This window comes from Xyrauchen texanus, chromosome 30 (assembly GCF_025860055.1).
Source record: "Xyrauchen texanus isolate HMW12.3.18 chromosome 30, RBS_HiC_50CHRs, whole genome shotgun sequence".
NCBI lineage: Eukaryota > Metazoa > Chordata > Actinopteri > Cypriniformes > Catostomidae > Xyrauchen > Xyrauchen texanus.
The window spans coordinates 4816266-4828853 of NC_068305.1; the positions used below are offsets into that span (position 1 = coordinate 4816266).

General features: G+C 45.5%; 1 protein-coding gene across 1 annotated transcript in view; it reads right to left on the reverse strand.

Moving 5' to 3' along the window:
* The window catches only part of kcnk2b (potassium channel, subfamily K, member 2b), a 155542-nt gene extending 145611 nt beyond the window's left edge, over positions 1-9931 (reverse strand). Inside the window, exon 1 of the mRNA XM_052098626.1 lies at positions 9849-9931. Coding sequence (XP_051954586.1) covers position 9849 — 1 coding nt within the window. The 5' untranslated portion in view covers positions 9850-9931. The remainder of the gene's footprint in view (positions 1-9848) is intronic.
* Between the last annotated feature and the right edge of the window lie 2657 nt (positions 9932-12588).

Sequence of the window (12588 nt, forward strand, 5' to 3'; positions counted from 1 at the left end):
CTTGACCCCGTCATGCGTGATGTCTCACCGCCTAAGCAAATTCTTTCTCCAGAAACTTTAAAAAGCGAATGAGGATCGCTCTATTTTGGTTGGGCTTTCCCGACGCTAGGGTATGATGAGCCTGCTCCAAGGTAAACAATCTATCAACATGTCATTTATAAAGTTGAGGAGTGTTCTTTGGCCCTCTGCGCCCTCTCTTATACCAAAGAGCCGAAGGTTCTTTCTATTTTCCCGGTTCTCCAGGTCATCTGTTTTGGATTCAGTGTAAGCTATTAGTTTAATCTCAGTCTAATGCGGCTTTTGTTTTTTCAAGTGTTTTTTTCTGTATCGTGTAAGCGGCATTCGGCTTCCTCAATATGTGTTGCATTTGAAGAGACGTTTTTTACATCTGTCACTTTGCATTCCAATGCAGCCTCTCAGTTTGCCATGTCAGTCAGATGGTTATCAATATTGTCCAACTTTGTTCCGAATTCTGCTCAGAGCGATTTGAGCTCGCTTAGAACTTTGGCTAAGCTAGCCATATGGTTACCTTCTGATTCACTCAGTGTATCTGCCGAAGTTGTTTTAGTGGCAGTCTTTCATCCTCGAGTAAATATATCACACTGTTTGGTTGCAGGAGGTATTGTATAATGGCCTTTATGGTTCTACACGCATCTACAAAAAACATAGAATGGCAGTGACAACAGACCAGCATGCTCTCATCCACTTTCATTAATTTCTGTCTTTTTTTATTCATGGTCTGGGGTTATTTAAGATCAGTAGTTAGATGGACCAATCAGATGTCTGCATATTTTCACTTTTCTTAGTGCAAAGGGCAAAATGGCACACTGGTTTTGACATAGTTTGACAGTATGTTACACATGTATAAGACATGGGCAAGATGTGTGTGTATTAATGTTAGGTATTGATATAAAATTCAGATTTCCACTCATGGAAAACGCTGCTCGAAAATAGCGGTGTAGGATCACAACAAATTGTAAGGTATTTACATATATAATTTAGAGACTAAATCGGTTAAAATAGGTATTTTGCACGCATTTTTGCCATCATTATATGTAGGGTAATTTGCACGGATGCTAAATTTAGGGGGGGATTTAGGGTCTCGAAATATGTGAGCTATTAACTAAATTAAACTGTCCTTATTAGGTAAGGAAATGTATAATGGAATTAGTCGCGTTCAACAACCATTATAAATTAGATTAATGACTAATAACTAGATTATTTGTCTTAATAGATTCTCCATCATTGAAATAGTAATACAACGTCTAGTTGTATCAGCTCAAAATTTCTACTGTAAGGAATTAGCTTTAATAAGTGAATTTATGATTAATTAACTTATTGGAGTGATATTATACTCATGGCTTATTGAAAATAATATCACATGTATTTAGGTACAGCTCTGAAGCGAAATCTTTCTGAAACAGGGATGAGATTATTTATCAAAATACACCACAGTCAAATCATCTTAGATTACAGACAAACTTTATTACTATTCTAAACATAAATCTAATCTAACACACACACACACACTATATATATATATATATATATATATATATATATATATATATATATATACACATGAGACAGGTTGGTGATTAGTGACAGAATGTGACATAATTGATCAGTACAGTGAAGATGAACTATCGACAATGCCTTAAGAACCATTCCATCGGATAACCAAAAATTTTCAATTTGCCAGCAGTCTGAGCACAATATTGGAGATGTACTTGCTTGTCTTTGTGGTGTTTCCTTGCGTTCATTCAAAGTTTCGAAAAGGTTCTTGGCGCTTGGTCAAAATGTGTTCCGTATATGTTAGATGCATGACTTTGTCAGTGCGGAAAGCTTATGATTAAGCTGTGTGCCAGGTCCTAGCACTTCAAACATTTCATTTTCATTTTGCTGTGTTAGGAAAGACAGCTTTTATTACTTATAAAGCTTGCTCTTATGCCAAACAAATCACTCATATATGCCTTCTCTAGTGTTGATACTATGATAAAGGGGATATTGGGGTTTTAATTAGCTGTGGTGGGAAACAATCCAATTAGGCTGAATTAACTTGTTTATTTTACAAGTAACATTTGCAAAATAAAGCCTGCTGCAAGCATGATGCATATATTTACAAATGTGATTCCAATGCTATGTTCATTTATTCAGCTGGCTGACTAAACAAAATGAAGTTCTGCCTTTTTCTGTAATGCTTGGTATTTTTAAATGTGAAAACTTGATATCACAACTCTTGCAACCCAAAAAGCGTTGTATTGTGAGTCATCACCTTTTCTCTCTAATCATTGTCACGGAAAGACACATAAAATTAACATCTCCCTTGCAACCTCTCTGTACCCCCTAGTGTGAGATGCACTGTATTAATGTATACTCTCTTGAGAACCACCCACTCATTAACATAGAATTTATATGTTGAAATGTGAAAATACAAATTAAAATTGAGATTTAATTTAAAATAAAATTTAAAATTGAGAGATTTAATTTAAAATAAAATTAAAACTGAACTTTGCATTTAAATTCTATTACATATTATTATGTGAGCATTAAGAAAAAGCTGAAAAAATGTTTTAGCAATTTCTTATTCACACTTACCTTTTAATTTTTAAATTGGCAGTCTTGCCTCGAAATGAAATATCAAATCATCAACTTATTTTATTTTTAATTTAACAGGGATGATGCATTGTTCTAGTTAAAATGAAAAAACTAATAATTTTATTTTATTTAATACATTTGTCACATATTTTGGCGAACACTTTTTTAATAATTAAATAGTTAATCAGGTTTTCATTTAAATTTGTATCCTTTTATTAATTTATTTAAAATTGGCAGAATCTCCCCTCCATACACCACATCATCATAAACACAAGTAATGGCAGGTGAAATTGTTGGGTGCATGCAGTGCTGTTGTAACACATATCACACATATATTAATATTTGTAAACAATGCATAAGATGTACGGTAGGCCTATACACATTTACACAATATAGCCTACTTATGTTATACAATGTTCATATAATATAAATAAATACAAATCTACAAGTCACCACAAGCTATGAAATCATACTTAAATCACACACTGATCAGCCACAACATGTTTTTGGCACCATTCTGTGTACATTTTACTCAGAGACTGTGCGTGAAAATGGTCATGGTTACTGTTGTAACCTTTGTTCCCCAAGGGAAGGAACAAGACGTTGTGTCGAATGAAGTGACTCAAGGGGTCTTCCTTGGATGCCAAACGTACCTCTGAACCTGAGAAAAGGCCAATGTCAAGTTGGCAGACAGAATTTGCATGCCCTGCCCCGGACATACGGGTAAAAAGGGAAGCAGGGCAGTGATTGTCAGTCAGGATTTTGCACAGAGGAGCCGAAAATAAGGTACGGCCATTAACAGTGGTAGGTCTAGTGCTGTGGCAGGAGGGACACAACGTCTTGTTCCTTCCCTCAGGGGACGGAGGTTACAACAGTAACCATGACGTTCCCCTTCTGTCACTCACTCAACATTGTGTAGAATGAAGTGACACAAGGGGTCCCATCTAAAAACGGCACGCACTGGCCGTGTTACGTGAACTGTCGAGACAGGTGCAAGCAGGCTATTGCGTGCTAGAGGCTGCACGTAGCCCTCCCCAATGCCCCCAAAGAGATGTCACATACAGACCTTAGGTTCCCCGCACCCCTGAGGGGGGGAATAGTTGCTACATGACTAGAATGGGAGCAAGCCCGGCAGCCGCAGCCTTTTCTCTCACTATGTCTCACACATAAGACGTGAGTGGCTGGGGGAGGCGGTCTTTCCCGGTCCTATTCTTTCAGGGGAAAAAAACCCTGCGGAGGCCACATCCTGCCCAATCTAGGGGGAGGTAACATGTGGCAAATACACCACGAAGGTTGTGAAGCCATACATGAGAATGGCGCGGTGGTAGGTCCAGCCAGATGAGGGAGGACTCTACAACACGGCGACCAGGGCAGAGGGGCTGCCCAAGGGAAACACGGGTCCACCATCAGGTGGACTGTACCGTGGGAAATACATCACAAGGAGTTTGCCTGAGAAGGGAACTAAGCCCGTGGAGCTCGACCCGTGTACAAAGCACCTGTGACTCGTAGTGGGTCTGGCTGCGAATTGCTCTGCTGAATTCGCATTCCAGAATGCTAGAGAGGAGAACATCCAGGGAGCAACACTTAGTGGCTAACCTTGGATAGAAGGCACACTGGATCAACTTGGTGAAGGGTGCTGTGTGCAAGCAGAACACCCAGCTGGTTGTGCCGCATTACCAAGTTCTACTGGCTCGGACCTGACAAAACACAGGACGAGACTGACTCAACCTGAGATTGTAAAATATGGCGAAGTTATTGGGTGTTGCCCAGCCCACTGCTCTGCAGATGTCTGCTAAGGAGGTGCCATGGGCCAGTGCCCACGAGGATGCCACACTTCTCAGAGTGTGCTCGAACTCGCAAGGGGGCGGGCACAGCTGGGTGTGATAGGCTAAGAAAATAGCATCAACGACCCAGTGAGATAACCTCTGTTTGGAGATGGTGTTCCCTTTCCACCATCCGCCGAAGCAGACAAAGAGCTGCTCAGAACATCCAAAGCTCTGCGTGTGGTCCAAATAGATACGCGAAGCATGTACTGGACACATCAACGAAAGGGCTGGGTTTGCCTCCTCCCGGGACAGTGCTTGCAGGTTCAAGACCTGGTCCCTGAAGGGGGTCATAGGAACCTTTGGCATGTAGCCCAGTCGCGGCCTCAGGATAACTTGAGAATGGACTGAACTCCAGGCAGGTGTCGCTGACAGAGAACGCTTGCAGATCTCCAACCCTCTTGATGGAGGCTGACACGATCAGGAGGGCCATCTTCAGGGAGAGAGCCTTGAGTTCAACTGAATCAAGTGGCTCAAAGAGGGGTCTCTGAAGGCCCGAGAGGACCACTGAGAAATTCCAGGAGAGGAATAGGCTAGGCCGGGGAGGGTTCAGTCACCGGGTGCCTTTCAGGAACCTGATAATCAAGTCATGCTTACCTAGGGACTTGCCATCTACTGCGTCGTGGTGGGCTGCGTTAGCAGCTACATACAGCTTCAAGGTGGAGGGGGACAGCCTCCCCTCCAGCCTCTCCTGCAGGAATGAATGCACTGACCGAACTGCGCACCTCTGTGGGTCTTCCCAATTTGTGAACAATCACCACATTAGGATGTAAAGTTGCCTGGTGGAGGGAGCTCTGGCTTGGTTGATCCTGTCTACAACTGCAGGTGGTAGATCAACTAGATCTTCAGCGTCCCGTCAGCCTTTGAGGTTCCAGAGGTCTGGGCGCGGGTGCCAGAGAGTACCCGGTCCCTGAGAAAGAAGATCCTTCTTCAGGAAAATTTTCCAGGGAGGTGCTGTCGTGAGGAGTGTAAGATCCGAGAACCAGGTCTGGGTGGGCCAGTAAGGGGCCAGCAGGATGACCTGTTCCTCATCCTCCCTGATCTTGCACAGCACCGGTACTTTCCCAGCCCCCGGGGCCAGCTGTGTGCCAGTGCGTGTGTCCCGAGAGGAGCTCCTGTCAGGGAGTTGTCCTGGGAGGCAAAGAGATCTATCTGTGCCTTGCCAAATCGGTCCCAAATCAGCTTGACCACCTGTGGGTGGAGCCTCCACTCTCCGCTGGGCGAAACCTGCCGTGACAGCACGTCCGCCGTCGTGTTGCGCTTGTCAGGGATGTGAGTGGTGCGCAGTGACCTGAGTAGGGGCTGACTCCAAAGGAGGAGATGGCAGGCGAGTTGTGACATATGACGAGAGCGCATGCGTATAATATATGCTACTGTCGCGTGCTGATGTGCTTGCCCCATAGATACAGCCAGCAACAGCCAGATACAATGGATACAGCCAGCAACTCTAGATAGTTGATGTGCCAGCGCTGCCAGGGTCCTGTCCAGGGGCCAGCGGCAGCATGCCCATTGTACACGATGCCCCAACCCTGTCGAGAGGCATCTGTGGTAACCACGACACATCTGGATACCTGCTGCAAGGGGACTCCAGTCCGCAGGAAGCAGGGGACTGTCCAAGGGTTGAAAGTCTGATGGCAAGAAGGGGTGATTGTCACATGGTATGTGCCATGCCCATCTCGGGACTCGAGTCTGTAGCAAGTGCTGAAGCGGTCTCTTATACATCAACCCCAGTGGTGCGGCCGCGGCTGAGGATGCCATATGCCCCAGGCACCTCTGGAATTGTTTTAGAGGAACCGATGTGCCAGGCTCGAAGAGAGCGAGGCACCCGAGCACTGACTGAGAGCGCTCGTTGGTGAGGTGCGCTGTCATTAAGACTGAGTCTAACTCCATGCCAAGAAAAGAGATGCTCTGAACCGGGACGAGCTTGCTCTTTTTCTTGTTGACCTGAAGCCCTAGACTGCTGAGGTGCCTGAGCACCTGGTCCCTGTGAGCACATAGTGACTCTCGAGAGTGGGCCAGGATGAGCCAGTCATAGATATAGTTGAGTATGCGGATGCCCACTTCCCTTAGAGGGGCAAGAGCTGCCTCTGCAATCTTCGAAATGACGCTAGGGGACAGGGACAGGCCTAAGGGGAGAACCTTGTACTGCCGTAAGAAGGGTCGGTGTAGAGGCAGCATGGAGATGTGGAAGTAAGTGTCCTTCAGGTCTACCGCCGCGAGCCAATCTAGCTGTCTACGAATCTAACGGATCGTAATCTCTGCTCATAAGGTGCTGGCTTTCTCGCCATGCACGGAAGTGGAGCGAATACTGCTGAAACGAGACGGGAGCCGGGTGAACTGAATCGCTTAGCCGAGTCGGATGGTCCTGGCCAGCCAGCGCGTTGGATTTGGAAATGAAAGCCACGCATTCAAACTCTGCGAGAGTGGCACTAACGGGACGATCGCTTTTGATGTACCGGGCGGGGTTTCACGGCGGGAGGCATCCCTGAGAAAAGACACTTACCTTGCTCCGCGCACCCGGCAGGGGCGGGTTAGAGACTGAGGAAGAGGTCCTAGAGACGCGTCTTCAGAACTCGTCAGCGCTGGCCTGCCGGGGCTGAGCAGTCGTGGGTCCGGTGGCGAGAGTGCTGCGTCCGGGGAGCCGGGACTGTAGAGTTTTGGGGTCAGGGTGCTGTGAGAACGGTGCGCACTGGCTGGGTGACCCAGGGAGTTAGGAAATCGCTCTTTTATTGAGAATGTGGGTATCGCAGCCCGAAGGCGTTGCAGCAAATAAAAGTAATGAAAACAAGGATTCTCCTCCCGGCCCTCCACCGGGGGAGAGTGGTCTTGTTACCGGCTCCAGAGTGAACATCTGACTGCCTGAGTCGCCCATCTCAGGAGCGCTTGGGAACTTTCCTGGTCCTGGAAGGGGTCCTGGAGACGGGGCGACGCCGCTTCGAGGTGCTCGACGCTGGGGCTGAGCTATGCCCAGGTTGAGGCAGAGCTGCCTGTTGTTTGGTCACAGGGGGATGCCCTCAGCGTGCAGGCGGGGTTTGCTTGTTGGGCGGCACTGCGCCATGATGTGAGAAATCGCCTCCGTCTGCTTCTTCACCGCCAAGAACTGCTGGCCGAAGTCGTCGACGGTGTTGCTGAAGAGGCTGAGCAGGGAGACATAATAAATCGTGACTTGTCAACGTTGCGCATCTCGACCATGTTCAGCCAGAGGTGGCGCTACTGGACCGAGGGTGGCTATTGCCTGCCCGAGTGCTGCGCTGTGACCTTCGTGGCTCTGAGAGTGAGGTTGGTGGCAGAGCACAGTTCCTGCAGCACGTCTGGGTCGGGACTACCCAGGTGCAGATCTTTGAGTGCTTTGGCTTGATGGAGCAGGAGAGCCATGGCATGCAGGGCGGAGGTGGCCTGTCCGGTGGCGCTGTAGGCTTTGTAGTTAATGATGAAGTCATCCTACAGGCTCTGGAGGGGAGTACCAGGCGGTCCCACCAGGTGGCGGCATTCTCAGGACACAGGTGGATCGCAACAGCTCTATCCACCATCCAGGGTAGTGAGAGCGGCCGAGCGGTCTGTTGCGGGCAGTAAAAGGTGCCCTCCACGACCGCGTCAACTCCTCATGCACTTCCGGGAAGAACGGTACTGGGGGGGTGGGGTATCGTGGCTGTCAGCGACGCCCTGAGGTGATGTACCAGTCATCAAGCCGCGAAGGCTGTGGGGAGGACGGAGGGTTCCAGTCCAAGCCCACGTTCATGGCAGCCCAGGCAAGCATGTCGGCCATCTGCGCATCTGCTTCGGACTGGGCGGGCTGGCCTGAAGTCGTGTCTTCCGCGTCAGATGCCTGGACGCTCTCCAATGCAGCAGCAATGTCATCATCCAATTCCAGGGGCTCAAGGGAGAATGCTGGCTGGCTGTGAGGCGAGCCGCCCTCATCCCGGGCTCGGATGGAAGCAAGCGAAACCGAGCCCATAGTTATCCCCATATCGCCTTCATCGCCAGCCGGGTCGTCCTCAATCCCATGGGAAGAAGGAGCGACGCGGGGGGGGCAGCTGAAATCGCATTCACCTTCAGGAAGGACAGCCGCGACCGCAATGCTGCCATGGTTATGTTATTGCAATGAGTACATGAGCCATCCACGAACGCCGCCTCAGTGTGATCGCTGCCCAGGCACACAAGGCAGCGTCTGTGGCCGTCGGTGTTGCTGTTGCACAACCGTTCGGCTCCGAAGAAAAATTCTGACTGACAATCGCTGCACGGCTTCCCTTTATACCTGTATGTCCGGGGCGGGGCATGCAAATTCTGTCTGTCAACTTGATATTGGCCTTTTCTCAGGTTCAGAGGTATGTTTGGCATCCCAGGAAGACCCCTTGTGTCACTTAATTCGACACAACGGCGAGTGAGTGACAGAAGGGGAACCCAGGAGATCAGTAGTTACAGAAAAACCAGCCTATCTGGCACCAACAATCATCCATGCAATTATCTAATCAGCCAATAGTGTGGCAGCAATGCAGTGACATACATTCGTGCAGATAGGGTTCAGGAGCTACACTTAATGTTCACATCTACCATCAGACTGGGGGAAAATGTGTTCTCAGTGATTTGGAGCATGATGTGATTGTTGGTGCCAGATGGGCTGGTTTGAGTATTTCTGTAATTGCTGATCTCCTGGGATTTTCGGGCACAACAGTCTCTAGAATTTCCTCCGAATGGTGCCAAAAACAAAACACATCCAGTGAGTGGCAGTTCTGTGGACGTAAATGCCTTGTTGATGAGAGAGATCAACAGAGAATGGCCAGGCTGGTTCAAACTGACAAAGTCTATGGTAAATCAAATAAATATTCAGTTCAATTGTGGTGAGAAAAATATCTTGCAGAATGTTATTCTTAGTTGCGGGTTGGCGCTGTTTTGGCGGCACGAGTTGAGACCTACACAATATTAGGCAGGTGGTTTTAATGTTGTGGCTGATCGATGTATAAAGGCAACATTGTGTTCTATTCGAACATCAACACTAATGTGAGCTAAATCAAGAGTTTACCAAATGAATATGCAAGATATTGAGGGGATTATTATCTGATATGATATAGAATTATGCCTGGTCTTAATGCCATGTAACATAATGATAATTTATTAATAAATGATTAAACTGCCTGTACAGTTTATTTGAATAAGAATACGTTATGATCCAAATAATTATTCATCTAGTAACAATGGAAGCACCTATCATCAATAAACACTAAAAAAGACTCAATAATTTCGATTGTAAATGGTCACTAAAATCCATATGACCACCTGACTTAAAAGACCATATGCATACGATTTTTATCATTATTATTGTTATTATATAGGCTCGATCTTCTTTGGACAGTATTTAATATCAAACCAAATGCTCACCCTCTTCCATACACAATGCAACACAAGCGTTTGTTCGATCATGTCACTTACTTCTTCAGTCATTCAGTATTTCGTGTCTGTCCGCATCGACACTCGCATTATCGTTTGATCGCTCCGGTTCGGTTGTGTTTCTGCAGGTCCATTTCCTCAGATCCACAAACAGACTGTTGTTCAGTCAGGATATGTCAGATATCTGCACGAGAATCATGTTAACGTTTTAAATGGAGGCGCAGGGAAGCTGATCGTGTCTCCTGAAGATTGCACCGAATGCTTCAACCGCGTCCAGTAATGCGTCGCGCGGGAGGGTGGAGTAGTCTAGTGATTAAAGATCTGTACTGCTTACCTTAAAGGTTGTGGGTTTAAACCCGACAAGAGCTGATCTAAGAACCATCACCAATGCGCTCTTGATCAAGACACTGACTGGACCTCTTGATACTGCAGAGCAACAAACCTGTAATAAGTGACTGTGACAGAACTTCAGCTAAATATTGAATGTCATTATTTTTCTTACGAAACGTGCTGTCTGGTGAAAGATCTATCTCTCTATCTGTCTGTCTGTCTGTCCGTCCGTCCGTCTGTCTGTCAAATGTAGGTATCTTTGTTTTATCTCTCAATTTTTTTTTCTCTTAAATTTTTTTTTTCTCTCTACACATTTTGTTTCTCTCTCAATTTTTTTTTCTTTCCAAATTTTTTTCTCTATCTCAAAAAAATACAAATAAAAAAAAAATACCCTCAAAAAAATTTTTTCTCAATTTTTCCCTCTCCAATTTTTTTCCCTCAAGAGGCCATTTGTTTATTTTATTTTTTTATTATTTATTTGTATTTTATTTTTGCTTGCTACCTAGCATGCGGTACCAGCCTCGGCCACCAGGTGCCACTATCTGTAAGCATGAATTCTTATGCTTACAAGGTGACAGATGACAGCTGTGGTACTTGATCTGTTTATTTTTATTGTTGTACATCAGGAATGCTTTGCAATCTCAAGTAAAGAAACAGATAATGTTTGAGAGTCTACTAATACGTGAGATCCCCCAATTAAATTAATATACCTCAGGTTACTTTTTTTCAATGTGGCATTCGTTGTGAAGTGTGACAAGGGAGTTCTTTCTGGATGTTTGATGACATTAACCACCAGGAATATTGATGCTGCTATTGATATTTTGTTGATATATTATTTGTTGGCCAATGTAAACATGCGCTAGATAGATGGTTTTTTTTACCGTTGCCACACCTCTCGCTCTGTTTTCAGTGCTGTGTTTAAAGAGATGGCTTGTGTTAGAGTTGCCCAAATCAATGAGCTCTTTGGAATGACGCATCAGCTTCCATGAGCACCATGTCGAGTTAAATGAAGATGCAGGGCTGCTTGAGGAAATGGTGCATGCTTTGTGTTCAAACATCATCTGGCTGTCTGGTTGTCCTTGGTCAGTTAAATGAGGGGAAGCACTGAGAAGTTTGCGTCTCTTACATATTGCAATGCTGCTAATGCCAGTCCTTTTGTTGTGATGTGTGCACAACTGGTCAAGTTAATCTTGTTGTAAGTAATGTTATAATTTCTGGATGAATAAAATAATGCATATATTGACAGAACGTTTAACAAAAGTAAAGACGTGCAGACAGTAGTAAAGACATTTACTTTGGAACTTCATCACAATGATGTGCTGTCGCTCCCTGCCACCACAAGTTTTTTAGAGCAGTGGTTCTAGTGGTTCAACTGGTTTTGCTTTGGGACCCAGATTTCACACTGGACATCAAGTGGTGACCCACCATAGTAAAGTACAAAACCTGAATTTAATGGATCCTGTATTTTCTTTTAACTTGCATAGTTTTGTTCATGGTTTTCAAGTATAAATGCTTGTATCAAGTGACAATATTTTTGTTGTTGATGTCAAAAACAAATGTTCTCTCACCCGTTTTAAAAGTTGATGAGCATATTTATATATATGAGCCCATTGTATTTATTATCCAGTTTATTTCCATTTTTGTAAGGGTGATGATGAGTAATTTTAAAATAACTTCATTTTGGCACATAACACAGTGTTGCTATGTCCCACCTCACTGCTGTTTATAATGTCGGGGCTGCCTGTTTGAGAGGTTTGACTTCCTCCATAGTGATTTCAACTAGAAAATTCTCACTAGAATTCATTCCAGAGATACAGTACATTAGAGTAGATCACTGGCACAATGTGTTTGTACACATGCATGAAAAACAAGCTTTAATTGCACCGTAAAAATATAGTGTTGCAGAGAAGCCTTTTGCATTGGCTCTGGAGATATTAAAAGACACTTATGCAGGGGCATGGGTTGCTCATTGAGTAAAGACACTGACTACCACCACTGGAGTTCGTGAGTTCAAATCCCAAGGGTGTGCTGAGTGACTCCAGCCAGGTCTCCTAAGCAACCAAATGGGCCTGGTTGCTAGGGAGGGTAGAGTCACATAAGGTAACCTCCTCGTGGTCTCTATAATGTGGTTAACTCTCAGTGGGGCAAGTGGTGAGTTGTGGGTGGATGCCACGGTGGATGGCGTTAAGCCTCCACATGTGCTATGTCTCCGCGGAAACATGCCCAACAAGCCACGTGATAAGATGAGTGGGTTGACGGTCTCAGATGCGGAGGAAACTGAGATTCGTTCTCTGCCACCTGGATTGAGGTGAGTCACTACGCCACCACGAGGACTTAAGAGTGCATTGGGAATTGGGTATTCCAAATTGGGGAGAAAAAATAAATAACAATGATGTGGTTACAAGAGTAGGGGATGCCGAGAAATGGATCAATTACCTGGAGTCATTGGAGA